This window comes from Pipistrellus hanaki, assembly GCF_964339955.1.
Source record: "Pipistrellus hanaki genome assembly, chromosome: 11".
In the NCBI taxonomy this organism is placed as follows: domain Eukaryota; kingdom Metazoa; phylum Chordata; class Mammalia; order Chiroptera; family Vespertilionidae; genus Pipistrellus; species Pipistrellus hanaki.
Genome location: NC_140513.1, coordinates 2,593,842 through 2,610,810, shown reverse-complemented (window position 1 = coordinate 2,610,810; position 16,969 = coordinate 2,593,842). Strand labels below are relative to the sequence as shown.

General features: G+C 61.0%; 1 protein-coding gene across 17 annotated transcripts in view; it reads left to right on the top strand.

Annotated features, from left to right (window-relative positions):
- Positions 1 to 16,969, top strand: part of PRRC2B (proline rich coiled-coil 2B) — a 70,909-nt gene that overhangs the window by 45,449 nt on the left and 8,491 nt on the right. For 9 of the 17 annotated variants that reach the window (XM_084899779.1, XM_084899782.1, XM_084899781.1 and 6 more), the window contains exons 15-28: positions 4,882 to 5,098; positions 5,706 to 7,745; positions 8,956 to 9,131; positions 9,718 to 9,863; positions 10,361 to 10,502; positions 11,699 to 11,781; positions 12,237 to 12,425; positions 12,549 to 12,746; positions 13,054 to 13,140; positions 13,733 to 13,837; positions 13,957 to 14,146; positions 14,751 to 14,848; positions 15,618 to 15,745; positions 16,088 to 16,328. In XM_084899779.1, the coding sequence (XP_084755905.1) occupies positions 4,882 to 5,098; positions 5,706 to 7,745; positions 8,956 to 9,131; positions 9,718 to 9,863; positions 10,361 to 10,502; positions 11,699 to 11,781; positions 12,237 to 12,425; positions 12,549 to 12,746; positions 13,054 to 13,140; positions 13,733 to 13,837; positions 13,957 to 14,146; positions 14,751 to 14,848; positions 15,618 to 15,745; positions 16,088 to 16,328 (4,040 nt within the window). Of the gene's footprint in view, positions 1 to 4,881; positions 5,099 to 5,705; positions 7,746 to 8,955; positions 9,132 to 9,717; positions 9,864 to 10,360; positions 10,503 to 11,698; positions 11,782 to 12,236; positions 12,426 to 12,548; positions 12,747 to 13,053; positions 13,141 to 13,732; positions 13,838 to 13,956; positions 14,147 to 14,750; positions 14,849 to 15,101; positions 15,545 to 15,617; positions 15,746 to 16,087; positions 16,329 to 16,969 lie in introns of those variants that run through there. The other 8 variants (XM_084899771.1, XM_084899767.1, XM_084899774.1 and 5 more) reach the window with 4 other exon arrangements.

Genomic DNA, 16,969 nt, shown 5'->3' with positions numbered 1-16,969 from the left:
GATGACGTATCTGTCACAGAGCATGCTGGGAGGAGTCCTAATGTCATGTGTCCAATGGCTTTCACTTCTGTGTCTCTTCTCTGTTGTTCTGTCCCTTTCTGTCATTAATGTTCTCCGTGCCTCTGTTTCCCTTGATTAGTCTTCGCCAGGGTTTGTTTAGAGTCATTTTTGAAAAACAGCTTTTAGATTTCTTAATTTCTCAATTTTATTTTATTTTTACTTCATTAATTTCTCCTCGCCCTATTATTTCCTTTGAAATTATCCTGTTCTGTCTCTAACTGTGTTGGATGCTTAGCTCATTTGTTTCGGCTTTTCTGATACAAGTATTCAAGCATCACCTGAGCTGTGAACGCCCATGAATTTCTCGAGAAAGCACTTTTGTTCTAAAAGTTAGTCTGGTTTTGATTATGATTTTTTAATGGTGTGCTGCGAATTTTCCAAATATATAGAGTTTAGAGATTGTCCTCCTGGTGTGCCTTTCCAGTGTCTGCTTTGTGGTGAGTGTGGGCTGCCTGGTAGAGACCGGGCCTCCAGCCGGTCTCGGTGAGACACAGCTGCAGACGGTGGTGGGCGGCCCTCGCTCTCCGTGCCGCTCTTTTTAAAACGGGCCGCAGGTTGGGTTTCATCGAGGGCGGAGGTGCCAACCCGGCCCAATCTAGATTGTGGGTGTTTGTTGAGATCTGCTTTGTAGCTGTAACATTGCTGGTTTCTGCAAACATCCTCTGTTTGCTTGAGACGCACAGACGTTCTCTAGGTGGCTGTGTGCTGAGCTTGCTGGTTGTGCTGTGGGAACATCTGGGTCATCGCAGTGGCCACTCAGGTGCGCCGGTCCCGCTGTGACCGGACCTGCCCAGTCCTGTGAGCGGGCGGGGTCTGCGTCCTCTCTCCGGAGGCGCCCCCTGTTCCCACTACGGCGCTTCCTACCTCCAGTGTCCACTTCGTCTGATGGTAGCATTCTAATTTTCTTTCTCTTTAAAAAGATACACTTTTATTCTTTCACAGAGGAAGGGAGAGAGACATAGAATCATCAGTGATGAGAAGCACCAATCGGCTGCCTCCTGCAACCTGGCCCGGAGTCAAATTATGACCTCCTGGTTCATAGGTCAACTTCAACCACTGGCCCACACTGCCCGGGCCAGTTTCTTTTGGTGAGGGATCACTCGGTGTCCTCTTTCCTGTCTTTGCGGCCAGCCTCTCCCAGCCCCTTTGGGGAGCGCATCTTTGTACAGGGCGTGCTTTCACCCGCTCCAAAAGTCTGTTCCTTTGTTGCCAAAGCCGGTCCTTTGGAATTAGTGGGATTATTATGTTTGAATTTTCTACTCTCCTATTGCATACTTTGTCCCTCTTTTCTTTTACTTTTTTTTTTTTTTTTTTTGGATCAAGTTTTCCTATCTTTTTGTTTGCCTTCTACATTCTGTTTCTACTATCTTAGTAGTTATATTAAATTATAACATGTGTCCTGTCTTAGTTGCTATAACATGGTTAATCAATATCTTCACCCCAACCTGAACTCAATACCTCATCGTCGCTTACCTGTTACTTCTGCCTAGAACTTCAGTGTTTCCTGTGGTTATGCCCACCAGGTGGTTTTGGTGGTTGTACCCAGTCTATGCGTGTTCAGATCTGCCTGTGTGTTTACAAATTTCCTGCATCTTTTTCCTTGCCTCTGGGTTTGGTTCACTTCATGAAGTGTGCCCTGCCAAGCCCTGCATAAAAGGCTTTTGGTGGATTTTCTGTGCCTGGAAGTCTTCCTGCCACGCTCTCTTGAGTGGTAGGACAGCTGGGTATAGCGTTCTAGGTTGGCAGTTACTGTCCGTCTGTGAAGGGGGCGTGGCCTGTGCACTTCTTCCGGCTCCTGCTGCTGCGGAAAGTGCGGTGTTCTCTGCCTCTGCGTCTGCGCCCTTAGTTCTGCTGAAGACTCCTGGGCTTGAGGGAAAGGATGGATGTCTTGCATCACTTCTGGAACATTCTCTTCTAGTTATAATTCAGATACTGACTTTCCTCATTCTTTGTAGCCTTTCTTCCTAGGACTTGCACTGGGAGTTTTTGTACTTTCTCATTCTGTCTTGCAAGTCTCTTAAATATGAAAGGGAGGCTGTCTCAGGTGCCTTCTGGGGAAATGCCTCAGCACTTACTCCAGTTAGTCTTCTCTGCAGCTGTGTCTTCTCTGCCCCTCACCCCCCTTTTTTTACTGTGCGGTGAGTTTTTAATTTCAGTGACTGTCACTAGAATTTTTTCTCAAATTCGTTACTTTTTGTCATATTTTAAATTCCTTTTATGCTTTTTAGTTATTTGAAACATAGTTTTCTAGTGTTTAACACATTATTCTGTTATCTGAAGTTCGTGAGGAGGTGTAGAACCTGTGGGTTGCTTTCCATGCACGTTCTGGTGATTGGAGATTGCACGTCCATTTGTGACAGAGCCTACTTATTGGGGGGACCCAGTGTGGCTTGGGCTGAGAGTCCATCCCTCTCGGGTGGTCCCCTACCCTGGCCGATGCCAAGACACAAACGTCGTTGTTTCCCTGACAAAAGCATGTGTGTTTCTATCTGCCTGCCACACCTTGTGGCAGGTCACAAGTGTATCGTGTTTCCCCTTACACGAAGTAAGTGATGTTAGGTCTGAAAGCGATGGGAGCGCTCACAGCACGCTGGACTGTTTGCTTAGGCTCAGGTTCAAGCCACCTCTCTGCTTGGCTCTGCTTTCGGCCGTCCTCCTCTTTCCTCTTCGGGTCTCTGTCTCAACTTGTCAATCGGTGGTTAAAGAGATGAGGTGAGAATACATCTAAGTCTGTCTGTCCATCTCTTACGATGACAAAAGTCTTAAAAAGATGCACCGCCGCAGAGAAGAATGTTAGTGTGAATTACGTGCAGATGCTTTCTCTGATTGGCCGGGTGGCTCCGGAATCAGTTGGAAGATAGTCCTTGGTCAGAAGACAGTGATGAGTCTGACTGACATCAGACTGTCTCAAAGGCAAAAGAGCAATGTGATGGTATCTGCCAGTGAAAGTGACTCAGAACAAGAATGGGCAGAACAAAGTATTTTGCCAGCCTTGGAGGGTTATACACATATTTCTGGCGTAATGGAAGACCCCACAGAGTAGAAGTGAAGTAACCAATTTATTTTTTTTAAATATATTTTTATTGATTTTAGAGAGGAAAGGAAAGACAGAAACATCAATGACGAGAGAGGATCATTGATTGGTTGCCTCCTGGATCAAGCCTGCAACCCAGGCATGTGCCCTCACTGGGAATCGAATCGTGACCTCTAGGTTCATAGGTCAACACTCAACCACTGAGCCACGCTGGCCAGCCACCAATTTTTTTTTTATAAGGATTTTTTCTATCTCATTACTTCTCAAACCAATCCATACCATTACCAAATGCAAAAATACCACAAAACCCCTGCTAAAATTTCACCACGGACGAATGTTACTTATATGGCTATAAAGAAGATTCTTGGTTTATTATATTGATGGAACTAATGAAGAAGCTACAATGCAGAGATTACTGGTCAACTGATCCTTTACTGGAATCACCCACATTTCTAAAAACTGACTAAAAGCGGTTCAACAACTACTTTTTTTTTTTTTTTTCAACTTCACGGTGGATACAGGTGAAAGCAAAGAGTTACAACATACTATTTACCCGTCTTCCAGCCTTTTCATGGTTCTTGGCACCATATTTACAAGGTGATGGCTACAGCAGTGCTCACAGCCATGGTGCTGGCACTGAGGAAAGCGGCCGGTCTCAGGGGTGGAGGCCACGGCCGTGGCGGCCTCGGTTTACCAGCATCGAGAGCCCCTTCCTGCTCAGGAGAGTGTGGAGGGCCGCGCTCGTGGGTTCGGCCTCGGGGGAGTCCCCGTTCAGCCCCGGCACCGCCACTGTCCCGGCCGAGGCTCTGTGGGCACGGTGTCGGATGGACAGTCCGGCATGTCCATGGTGGAGGGCTTGTCAGAATAAGGCTCTGCGCGTGCCACCACAGGCCACGTGCAGTGCTGAGCGGCAGCCTGCTCCGTCACCACGTGGTACATGCTGTGAAGCTGGGGTTCCAGAGCCCCTGCCCCCTGACTCGGTCTGACCGAGGCGCCTCAGCCCGAGGAGGCTGGAAGCCTGGCCTGAGGAGAACCACGGTCCCGTGGGCTCAGCTCAGAGGACAGGCACAGCCACGTGTGGCTGCTGAGGGACTGAAGAAATATTTGGAAAAATCAGATGTTTTTCTCCACAGACTGAGGCCGACGAGACCTTGTAGATCAGACGTACGAGCGGGTCTCCCGTGTGGGAGAGCTGAGGCCAGAGGCCTGGAGGGCGCAGGGTCCCCAGCGCGTTGGTATCTGGCAGGGCCTACACTGCCCAGGCCCCTAACGGTGCCCTGTCACTGACGCAGCATGCCCGTGGGAGTGTGGCTGCCCCCTGGAGGTGTGTGGCTGCCCCCCTGTAGCAGTGTGGAATTGCAGTAGCAGGAATGACCTGTCCCGGCTCCTGCCAGGCTCTGCAGAGGTAGTGCCAGCCATCCATGTCTGTGGCAGCTCTCGGGGGCCACTCACCATCCCTGTGTCGGCCCCTCTGTGCACGGCGATTCGCGTTGCCGACCGGCCCTCGCTGGCCTCCTGCCGACACTGGTTCCGGCATTTACGGTTTCCATTGCCAGCTTTATACGCCCTCGTGCAGGGGGTCTTGGTCTGGAAACTGAGGCTGCACTTCCAGGTCTCCGCCCCTCGGAGGGCGGGCTTGGCTTCAGAGCAGGTGACGATGCAGAGCGGGGCCTCGGAGTGCGGTCCATGTGGCGGTCAGGTCCCGCTGTCTTCTCTGGGCCTTTGGTTGACCTTGAAGTTGGAGCCGTTTCCGAGCGGATGACCTAGTTCCGTCCTTCCCTCCTCAGGACTGATGAAGCCCATGGTGCCCCCAGACTCCGTCAGCGGGGCGAGCTGTCGCTCTGAGGAGCAGAGCCGGGGCCCCCAACTGCAGGAGCGAAAAGTGACCGCCCTCGACCCAGCCCCGGTGTGGAGCCCCGAGGGCTACATGGCCCTGCAGAGCAAGAGCTACTCGCTGCCGCCCCCAAAGGCCAGCGACGCTTTGGCCATGGACATGCACGTCAGGTGAGACAGTGGTCCTGCCGCCTGCACCCGGAGGCCTCTCCCAGAGATACGGCCAGGGGAGGGCGCGGGAAGGGCCGGCCAGGCCTTCTGGGAAGGGGTGGGGGGGTGGCATGGATGCTGGTGTGAGTCGCTGTCTGACGGTGGGATGGAAGGCCCAGGAGCAGTCGGTTCAAGGCGAATCTCTGAACGGGGCGGGGGGTAGGGCGCTGGGCTCGGCAGGCAGGGGGGGCAGTGGGGACTCCTCCTGGGAGAGCAAAGCATGCTGGCCCCTCGGCCAGTGCCGCCCTCTGCATGGACCCCAGGCGCCGGCTGCCCGAAGCAGAGGATCCCCGCCTCTCCCCTCCAGGGGGACACGCCGCGTCCACCCTCAGCCACCGCCTTCTTCACTCCGGACTCCAGGGCGCCCACTCTGGACCGCGGCCCAGCCGCTCTGAGGCCTGTTTAAAGATAGAGGAAATGTTGGTGCTTGTGTTTTTTTTTCTTTTTTCTTTTTTCGTTTTTTTTTTTTTTTTACATTTTTTCTTTTGAAAACTAAGCTCTGTGTTCAGCATGGAAAGCAGGAACCAGGCTCCAACCACATTGACTGGTGTTTCTGGTTCCTTTTCAGGAATGAGAGCGCTTACTCTGCCTCACCCGGAAGGCCAGGGGGCGTAGGCGCCCCGCGCGCCCTCCTGGAGGAGAGAGTGGAGGAGTACTTGGGTGCTTTCGACACGAAGGCCCAGGCAGACTTTGACAGCTGTGTCTCTGCCCACAGAAGAGGCCAGGAGCTTTTGTTCCCACCCCCAGACAGTGTGCAGGATGCAGGGGCTCCTCGGGGTCACACCCCAAACCCCAGGTGCTCCCCACTGGAGCCCGACTTTGCCCCAGCTGAGAAAAAGCCAGATTATAGCGGCTGGGACGGTAGCCACCAGCCCACGGCCACACACACAGCCGGCGGCGTGGGCAAGGAGGCGCCCCGGGAGGAGCCGCCCTTCAGTGCCTCCTGGGAGAAGGAGGGGAGCCCCCACAAACAGCCGTCCCTGGAGCCCGAGTGGACCCCCGAGCCCCGGGGCCCCGGCAGCCAGCAGCAGGAGCCGACCAGCAGGACCCGGAGGTCGGGGCCCATCAAGAAGCCAGTGCTGAAGGCGCTCAAGGTGGAGGACAAGGAGAAGGAGCTGGAGAAGACCAAGCCGGAGCCGGGGGAGGAGAGCGCCCGCCCGGCCCCCGAGGAGGCGCCGCGGCCCCCGGCCGAGCACGAGGACCAGGAGAACGACCCCACGCTGGCCAACGCCTCCCCCGCCGCCCCGGAGGCCCCGGGCGCCGGCCGCTCTGCCAGCAAGTCTGAGGAGGACGAGAAGCCCGACGGGGGCTGGGAGGCCAGGCCTGCCCGGGAGCCCAGCGACACGCCGCTGACCAAGAGGAGCAACTGGATCTTCATCGACGAGGAGCAAGCCTTCGGGGGCCGAGGGCAGGCCCGGAGCCGCGGCCGCGGGTTCCGAGAATTTACCTTCCGTGGCCGGCCCGCTGGCGGCGGCCCCAGCATCGGCGGCGGCGGGGGGGTCCTGGGGGCGCGGGGCGTCTACCCCAGCAGCCAGAGGAGCGGCCGCGGCCGGGGTCTGCACGAGTTCGGGCCGCCCGACGACTTCCCCCGCGCCAAGCCCCGGCGCCGCATCGCCAGCGAGACGCACAGCGAGGGCTCCGAGGGCGAGGAGCTGCCCAAGCGGCGGCGGCAGAGGGGCGCGGACAGCGGCCACGACGGCTCGCCCCTGGACAGGGAGGAGGCCGCCTCCAGGAAAGGCGACTTCAGAGACTCTTGGCGGTCCCACAGGATGTACCCCGACGATCACGGCGGTCTGGAGGCGAAGAGCAGGGGCCCGCGGGCCTTCGGACGCGCCCTCCCTCCCCGGCTGAGCAACTGCGGCTACGGGCGGAGGACCTTCGTGTCCAGAGAGGCTGCCCACTGGCAGAGCCGCGGCGCCGGCGCCTGCTGGCAGGATCACGGCCCCCCCGACGCCGGCCCCCGGCGGCCCCCCGACAGGGACTGCGTCCCCGAGGCCCCCCGGCACTCGGACAGGGGCTGCGAGGACGGCCGCCTGGAGGACAAGAGAGCCTGCTTCCCGGACGACCCCGGGGCCGATGCCGACAGCGAGAACCGGCCCTTCCGCCGGAGGCGCCCCCCGCGCCAGGACAAGCCCCCGCGCTTCCGGCGCCTGCGGCAGGAGCGCGGGCCCGCGGGTCTGTGGGGGCCCGAGGAGGAGCTCCCCCTGCTGGCCGGTCAGTGGCCAGCCAGGCCCACGCTCTGCCCCGGGGACAGGAGTGGCGCCGCGGGCCGCAGGTCCCCCGAGCTCTCCTACCAGAACTCCTCGGACCACGCCAACGAGGAGTGGGAGACGGCCTCCGAGAGCAGCGACTTCAGCGAGCGGCGCGAGCGGCGGGACGGCTCCGGGCCCGAGCCCGGCTCCCACCTGGACGGCGGGCTGCCCGGCGCCAGCCTCGGGGAGAAGAAGGAGCTGGCCAAGCGGAGCTTCTCCGGCCAGAGGCCCCTGGTGGACAGGCAGAGCCGGAAGCTGGAGCTGGGGGGGTTTGGGGAGAAGGCTGTTAGGCCAGGCGGTGACACCTCTCCCCATTATGAGAGCCAGCAGAGTGGGACGCCTTTGAAAGCCAAAAGGTAAAACAACACAGCCCAGTCCTGTTGTTGCTTGTTCTGTGGTTGAGCCGGTGTCTGGAGCCGCACTCCATGCATGCGTGTCCCGCCGTGTCAGGCCCGCCCCGCGCCCGAGGGACTCCCAGCCCTCGTGTGAGCGAACCCTCACTCGCCCTGCACCGCTTGTCTGCTTCCTGTGGCGTCTTGTTGTCGTGGCTTCAAAACCAAAACCAAAGCAGAGGCCCCGCCCCAGCGGCCCTCTTACATGGCACCTGGCCCAGGAGCGCAGCCTCCTTACGTGCCCTTGGGCTTCCCCTGAGGGGCCACTGCAGCGAGGTGCCTGCCCGAGGCGGCTCCTCCCGAACGGCGCTTCCAGCAGCCAGGAGGTCTGGCGCCTGTGGGCACTGCCCTGTGTGTGGTGAGACAGGCAGGAGCGGGCACTGCGCTGTGCGTGGTGAGACAGGCAGGAGCGGGCACTGCGCTGTGCGTGGTGAGACAGGCAGGAGCGGGCACTGCGCTGTGCGTGGTGAGACAGGCAGGAGCGGGCACTGCGCTGTGCATGGTGAGACAGGCAGGAGCGGGCACTGCCCTGTGTGTGGTGAGACAGGCAGGAGCGGGCACTGCGCTGTGCGTGGTGAGACAGGCAGGAGCGGGCACTGCGCTGTGTGGTGAGACAGGCAGCCCGGGCCTGTGAGTGGCTGGCCCGGGATCGGAGGCTGTGATGTGGACGGCCCCAGCTCAGTGCCCGCAGGGCTGCCTGGGCTCAGGAGAGGGACCTCACATGCGGAGCTGCTCCCACCTGCCCCTGCTCAGATTTGGGGCAGAGCCTGGCTGACTTCCCCCAGAGGAGGAGCCACAGGGCGTGCAGGTTCTTGGGTGTCCGTTGGTCTAGCTTCCCAGGACTCGGATGCCAAGGCCGGGCCTTGCCTCTGCCTCTGCCCTGAGAGCCTGGTGGCCGAGGCCTGGGCGGCCACGGGTCGGTGTTGTGACGGGAGGCTGTCCTGTGTGGAGTCCCGCCGCCGTGGCTCACAGTGGCAGACGGAGCACTGAGCCCTGGGCAGGGCCGGCGCGGCTGGAGGGGCCTCCCCCGTGGCTGCCCAGGACGCAGTGCTGCTGCCCGTGGCTTCCCGGGAACAGCCGGTGGGCCCGGGGGGCAGGTCAGGGGCGGTGCGTGCTGTGTGCTTCCTTCCCCACCTGTTGTTTCTGAGCTAATGAGGTCCCCTTTCCCTTCCAGGACCCCGGACGAGGCCTTGCCCGGAGGTCACAGCGGCCACTACCCCCTGGAGCGGTCTGTCCACGCCACCTCGGACACCGAAGCCGCCTGTGAGAAGGCGGAGGAGGCCCCCCTGGCTGCTCCGAGGGTGGGCGAGCAGGGAGAGGCCATACAGCAGTTTGACCTGAACTACGGAAGTGAGTCTGTGTCCTTGTGTCTTCGGGGAGGGAGGAGCCGAGCCGGGTGAAATGGGGCCCCGCCTGCAGCTGCCAAGTCTGCCCTCTTGCTGTTTCTGAACTTCTGGGGCAGCCCCAGCCTTGTTCTGGGGTACAGAGATGAGCAGAACAGATGCGGCCCCTGCACTTGTGTTTCTCACAGCTTGCCAAACCGCTTCACTGCCCTAGAGTGCCCCCGCTGTTCAGGGAACTAAAGATGGGAACCCGAGGCCAGTGAGGTTTAGGGGGGCTTGTCCAGGGTCACGTGGCTAATTAGGAGCAGAGCTGGGACTTACGCGTTTCTATTTCCAGAGACTTTTCTGGGCGGTAGTGTCACTTAGGTCTCTGGTTTGCGTTAGCGGTGTGTCAGAGTGCACGTGAGAGGCTGTGGGATCCCAGCTCGTTCTGTAGGCTTGGTGAACTCTGCGCAGCTCCTGGGATGTGCCCAGCTAGGCACTGCCCAGCCTTGGGAACTGAGCCGTGCCAAGATGTCGGGTGCCTGTAGGGCTGGGTTCTCCGTGGCTTCTGGTGAGTGGGACACCATCCCTTTGGTGAACTCTTGGTTCAGATTCCATCCTCGAGAATTGTGGGTCCAGCCCCGGGGAGGACACGGAGGTGGGCTCCATGGTGGGTGAAGGCTTCATCGAGATCCTGACCAAGAAGCAGCGCCGCCTGCTGGAAGAGGAGAGGAGGAAGAAGGAGCAAGCTGTGCAGGTGAGGCGCTTGGGGAGAGGAGGAGCAGGGTTGGGAGCAGCTGGTTCGGGGAACCACAGCCAGGAGCCTCCGAGTTCTGGGTGCAACAGGGAGGAGGGCGGAGGGCAGGAGTTCCCTCAGACACCTTCCCCAGCACCACAGGGGATGACCCCGTCCCTGTTCTCAAAGAGGGACTGGCCGCTGACAGCAGGGGAGCCCAGCTTAGCATGTGCAGATGGCCTCAGTCCATGTCTGTCCTCTTCCCCGGCTCCTGTGGGACCCTGTGCTCGCCTGGCACCCTCGGGCACTGCACACTGCCCTGTGGTCGGCTTCCTCACGGGCCATTGGCTGTGAGCCCTTGCCAGGTGTGGCGTTAACACTCGTGGTTGAGGTCTTGAGAGAGAGAGTTCCAACATCGCTGGGGCACGTTCTCTTGGTTCTGATGGCCCAGAGGCATTGCTGGCGAATATGTCACATGCCTGACCTCCAGGACGGCCTCTCCACCTTTCTTTCCTTAGGTGCCTGTCAAAGGTCGGAGCCTTGCCTCCCGCATTCCACCTCGGTTTGCGAAAAAGCAGAACAACTTGGGCCTGGAGCAAGGTGATGTGCCCGTGCCAGGCGGCAGCCTGGGCACCGAGATCTGGGAGAGCAGTGGCCAGGGTAAGAGTGCTTAGCCCTGGCTGTTCCCTTCAGGGAACATCTGCTCCAGGACTGAGGGTGCAGGCGGGTGTCCTCTGAGCCAGTGCTAGCCCCACTGGAGCCGTTGGTGGCGTAGCAGGGGTAGACGTCCCTGCCTTGCAGTTGCTGGAACAGCAAAGCGTTCTGTGAGTCTGGAGACCTGGAGAGGGGCTGACCCCGCCCCCCCTTGCCAAGGCCCTCGCGCTGGCCTGGCTCCCTTTGCCCATGGCACTTGCCCTCACCTGTTATGTGTGGAGGAGCGACGATGACTGCCAGCAGGGGCACCAGGCCCAGGGCTTTGTGATTATGGAAGGACGGCTCTGTCAGCCCCAGGCACTCTGAGACAGACAGACTTGGGACCAGATTAAGGGTGGACCTTGCGTTTTAGAAAATTTGTTCCCCTGAACTATATTAAAAAAAGCCTATATCCAACGCTATTTTCCTAGTAACTTTAAAAACAAAACCATCTTAATGGAACCAGTTCTTCTTGAATGCCCGCTTTGGACGGGACCCGGAGGGAACAGAACAGGGCGCAAGGCACCCTGGGGAGCGTGAGCAGTCACCCACAGCCAGCTGTGTTTACCCAGCGCAGCCCGGGCTCTCTGGGTGCAGGCCTCCCCCTCAGAGGCCGGGGTCCTGGCGCCATATGGCCTGTCCCGTTGCAGAACGAGGCTGGAAAGAGCGATGGCCTCTCCGTGAAATACCGATGTTAGGCAGTCGGTGGTGTGTGACGGGGGGTGTCAGAGTGTGCACGTGCGGAGGTACCTGCCCAGGCTGGCTAGAGCGGACGGAGCCAGGCGAGGGCTTCTGTCATCCGGCTTCCCCTCGGTTCTGCAGGCTCAGACCGCGGCCGGGCAGCTGAGTGTCTTATGTGAGGTTGTGGACAGGCACAGGGCCATGGCTCCTGCTGGAGTCTCGGTAGTGGCGGCGTGGGCCTGGCAGGACTGGCAGCAGCGCCCAGGGGGTAGAAACCGGTAGTTGGCTCAAGTGAAGGGAGTGTCACAGCGGAGAGGCTGCCTGAGGGTGCTGGGTGGCGGTGATGCTCTGACCAGCCCCAGGTGTCCACGCTGCTCGCTGGTGTGTGTGGGGACCACCAGGGTTTGTGTAAGCAGTGCTGTGCTCGCCGTGGCAGCCTTCTTGCTCCTTTTTGACGTCCTGACTCTGCTCCCTCCTGCTAGCCCTGCCCGGCCAGGCCTCAACCAGTGACTCCTGGACTAAAGCCGCCACCGCCTTCAACGGCTCTGAGTCCGGCTCTGCCGAGGTGAGTGCTGGTGCTCCCCGTCCACACTGCGCCTGTGCTGGGCTGTGTCTGTCCTGCGGCCCAAGCCCTCCCTCAGCCTCAGCACCTGAGCCTGTACCCGAGGCCATTCCCTCAGGCCCCGGCAGGTGGCTGGACTACAGTCTGATTCTGACCTCTGTGAGGTGCGTGTGTGAGAGGCAGGAAGAAAAGGGGTTACCCACCCCATGTCGGGGAGCAGGCGGGGCTCCCTTCACACCTGTGACGGTGGTCACCTGTTTGGTTAGGGTCACATGAGAGATGAGTGTGACGGTCTCGGCCGAGGACCCGCTGGGGGTCTGGAGATTCGGACAGGGGTGCCTTTGGCCACATCCATCCCGTCAGCTGTCGGGTCAGGACCCAACGCGGGGCAAGACGGCACACAGGCGGCAGCACGGGGAGCAGGGCCAGGGCGCTAACCCGCGGGGTGCCTTGCACAGCAGGGCTTTAAGAGCAGCCAGGGAGACAGTGGTGTGGACTTGAGCGCCGAGTCTCGAGAGTCGTCCGCGACCTCCTCGCAGCGCAGCTCGCCGTACGGCTCTCTGAAGCCGGAGGAGATGAGCGGGTCCAACCTGGAGCCCAAGGCTGACGGCCACAAGGAGCAGGCCCAGAAGCAGCCTGAGCAGAAGGTAAGGGGAGCCCCCCTGGCAGGGCCGGGCCTGGGCAGAAGGGCTCGCTGTCTGGCTTCTCCCTCATTCCCAGGCGTAGAAGGGCACCTGGTCTGCGTCTCAGCTCCTCTCTTTCCCGGCCAGGACTCGGAACAAGGCTCCGCGCAGAGCAAGGAGCACCGGCCCGGACCCATCGGCAACGAGCGCTCCCTCAAGAACAGGAAGGGCTCCGAGGCGGCCGAGCGCCTGCCCGGCGCCGCCGTCCCGCCGGTCAATGGGGTGGAGATCCACGTGGACTCGGTGCTCCCGGTGCCGCCCATCGAGTTTGGAGTCGGCCCGAAGGTGAGGCTTTACTTACTTGTTTGTACTCGGAGAGGTTGTCTCCTAGACAGAGCACTGGGGAGCGTGCGGTGAGCTGTCCCCTGGAGTCCCTGCTGCCGCCACCAGGGACTCAGGCCGAGCGGGCGCAGTCTTGTCTCTCCCGGGCGGGGCCGCGGGCACGGCAGGGAGAGGAGCAGAGGCGGCACTCTGTCCTGCGCCGCGGGGGACATGCGGCCAGGGGCTCGCGTGGTGGGTTTTTAGAGGCTGAGACCACGGCTCTGCCGCACAGTGAGCGGGATGATCCAGGGACTCTGTCCCCTTCTTCCAGGACTCAGACTTCAGCCTGCCGCCGGGGTCCGCGCCTGGGCCCGCCGGGAACCCAGTGGTCAAGCTCCAGGACGCCCTGGCTAGCAACGTGAGTGTGCGTCCGCGCTGGTCGGCCGCGGGTCAGGCAGGTCGGGTTTGAGTCAGGACGTAATTTCTAGCTGCTCACATATCTTCAGCTAGTTGTGTCAATGTCCTACACCCCCGTTTGGTGACCTTAAAATGGGGTGATGTGTTCCCAAAGTCTGGTTTGTGTAGCGTGCTTCGGTTCTCTGTTCTTCCAAGTCCGTGTTATGTTTGAGAACACTGGGCACCATGCTGCCCACCTGAGCGCTCGGGCCCCGCAGGTGCTGAGGGCACTGCCCAGCGCTGGAGAGGCTGGCAGGCATCGCTAAACCTGCAGCGCGGATCTCTTTCTCAGCCTCCTGGAGGTCTCCAAGCTGGTGTGCTGGTGGCCAGTGGTTATGTTGCTGGCACAAGCCGGTCCCTGCAAGAAGGCGGGGAAGGGGGTCTCTCCTGGGCCTCTGTCAGGGCAGTCGTGAAGGCAGCTCTTTGGAGGAGATAAACAGGTCTCGGTGCTGGCAGTTTCAGCTTGTGTCTGAGCACAGGACCAGACCTGAGGACATGTGACACGCTGTCCCGCCGCCTCTGTGCCTGGTCCCATGGCCTCCTGTCTCCTCCAGGCCGGGCTCACACAGAGCATTCCCATCCTGCGGCGAGATCACCACATCCAGAGGGCCATCGGCCTCTCCCAGATGTCCTTCCCCACAGCCGACCTCACCCTGAAGGTAACGCCCGTCCTGAGCGCGGCGGGCCCATGGGCTTGTGAGGAGGCGGGAGCGGCAGGCCCCACACTGCCATCGGCTCTCCCCAGTGACATTCATCCCTCTCCGCCCCTTCCTCCAAGATGGAGTCTGCGCGGAAGGCTTGGGAAAACTCGCCCAGTTTGCCGGAGCAGAGCTCTCCGGGGGGCCCCGGCTCGGGCATCCAGCCCCCGTCCTCGGTGGGCGCCTCCAGTGGGGTCAACTACAGCTCCTTCGGCGGCGTCTCCATGCCGCCCATGCCCGTGGCCTCCGTGGCACCGTCTTCTCTCCCAGGTACGGCCCGAGCCGCCTCGTGCGCTTCGCAGAGTGTGCAGTGGCAGCCTGAGCACTCCCTGCGTGGCTCCCAGTCTGCACGTGGGAGGCCGGGGTCAGCGTCCCTGAGGCTCTGTCCCAGCCGCTGGAGGGAGGACGAGCAGAGACGGGCATTGAGGTGGATCGGGGTCATGGGGGCCGGTCCCCTCTGCCGGTGGGCGGCGCCCCTCTGAGTCTCGGTCTGGCTCAAAGCCAGCCCGGCGAGGACGGCGCTCCGGGGGGAGCCATGCTGACAGAGGCCACACCGGGAAGTGCTTTCCTCTCAGTCAGCCACGGACATGTCCTTCCTGCCAGCATCCTGGTCATCGTGTCTGTGCCCACGGGGGAGGGGGGAGTTTTGAGGTCCCGGCTGCTGAGGTCTCAATGATGGAATTCCAATAGATCCTTCTGACCCTCCACTGTGGACTCAATAGCAGGGAGATGAAGAGGAACGTGGCTGAGAGACCCAGGCAGCCTGCATGCGCTGGAGCCTCCTGCGTGGGGCGGGGTGGGCACAGCGTGTCCCCAAGGGTCCTCAGGGACAGGGAGGCCTGATCCTGTCTGCCTCCGTGGGTTCTGTCTCCAGGCAGCCACCTGCCGCCTCTCTACCTGGACGGCCACATGTTTGCGAGTCAGCCCCGGCTGGTTCCCCAGACGATACCTCAGCAGCAGAGCTACCAGCAGGTGAAGGCCGCGGGCCGGGGTCCTGGGAGGGCCGGGGGCGGTGTCAGAGTCCTCCTTTCTCCTTTCTCCGTGTCCCTCACGTGTCGTGCCCAGCACCTGGCATGCCATGGCAGCCATCAGTGTGTGGGGACGAGCAAACGAGAGGCGAGGAAGAGGGATGGAGCTCAGTGCTCCCGACTCTGCTTAGTTTCCTTCGAGTTCCCCTCTGTCCAGCCGGGGAACTAGCTGAAACGGAATTCTCTTTGGTGATCAGGTACCCTTCTGATGAAGAGCAGCAAGGCCTAGACCCCAGGCATGGATGCATTAGAAAGAGGTAGTCTTAGAACGAGCAGGCGTTGGTTTTCTCGCAGCACCGGCAGTTCCCGTGCTGCAGGGGGTGCTTGCTGGAAGCTGGAAGCTGGCGGGGGCCAGACCTTCCTGCCAAGCCAGCACCAGGCTCCCGGCGGAGGCCTCCCAAGAGCAGATTCGGGGCAGAGGAGAGGCCTGGGCCTCTTTAAACGTGTTCTCCAATGTCACCTTGTCTGGTTGTGCAAGGTGACGGTCTTCACGGAACCGGATCATACTGCATGAGTTCTGTGTGTGGTGGTCCGCTCACCCTTGCGTCTGAGCGCCACCTCGATGCGTGCAGTAGGGAGGCGTATGACGCGCAGAGTGAAGGAAGCGCAGGAGGAGGTGCTTGGACTTGCACTCGGGCGGTTCCAGCTGCGTGCGGAGGGGAAGGGAGGACCGGCTGGGAGGGCCCCGCGGTGACCTGCTGGCTTCCCCACAGGCTGCCGCTGCCCAGCAGATCCCCATTTCCCTTCACACGTCTCTGCAGGCGCCAGCCCAGCTGGGGCTGAGGGGCGGGCTCCCCGTCTCCCAGTCACAGGAGATCTTCAGCTCCCTGCAGCCCTTCAGGTGAGACCGGGAGCTCAGACCTCTGCATCCTGTGCGCCCGTTCCCGTTGCTCTGCCCTTGGGGTGGTGGTCACTGTAGTTCGTTCTTCACCGTGTGCAGGAGGGGCTGAGAGCTGCCCCCTGCCCTCTGCCACGCCCACGCCCTTGCCCACCGCCTCCAGCTGCCCTTGCTGTGTCTCACACAGGTTTCCCTGCGTCTTGTACGTCTGTCCGTTTGTTTAGTCCAGTGATGCCCAAACTGTGGTCCCTAGGCCAGCCCCAGGGCACTGCCCAGGGCCGTGTACACACTGGGGCCTCATGCTGGCTCTCCCACGCCTGCCCTGACACCGTCTGGCTTTTGCAGGTCGCAGGTGTACATGCACCCCAGCCTGTCGCCGCCCAGCACCATGATCCTCTCCGGGGGCACAGCCCTGAAGCCTCCGTACTCGGCGTTCCCCGGCATGCAGCCCTTGGAGATCGTGAAGCCCCAGTCCGGCTCCCCCTACCAGCCCATGAGCGGGAGCCAAGCCCTGGTGTACGAGGGCCAGCTCAGCCAGGCGGCCGGGCTGGGCGCCTCCCAGATGCTGGACTCCCAGCTCCCCCAGGTCAGGAGCCAGTCCCTCACCCCCACCCCCACCCCCTACCCCACCCCCGCCCGCTTTTCCCTCGCCTGCCTCGGTGTGTGCTGACTTGCTGCTGTAGCCTCGGTGACTGGGCCTTGGGCTGCTGGAACCAGGCCACATGCTCAGCCCCTTCTGAGGGATCTCATCACCTCTGTCCCCAAAACCCGCTTCCCCTCAGAGCAGCGCGCCTCCTGGAGCGCCCCCGCCCCCGTCCCTCCCGCGCTGTGGGGCTGGAGGTGAAGTGAGCGATGCTTCAGTCCTCCCAGCTGTCTGCTGGGCCTGAACTCAAATCCACTGGGCTGCCCCCATCTGGGCTCTAACGTCTGTCTCTCACGGCATCTCCAGCTTGACTTGTTCAGACACCGGGTCCAAAACGGGGTTTTCTCCCTGGTCCTTGAGGTGGCCCAGTCCACGTCCCCCGCTCTGGGCCGTCAGAGGGCAGCAGACCCTTCCTGGCAGGCTCCCGCCGGAGCTCCCTCCGCTCCCTCTAAATCAGGTGGCGTGTGCAGGGTGGGCCTGGGTCCCCGCGGCTCTGGCTGCCACGTGTCTCCGTGATGCAATTCCAATAGATCCTTCTGACCCTCCACTGTGGACTCACCAGCAGGGAGATGAAGAGGAAAGTG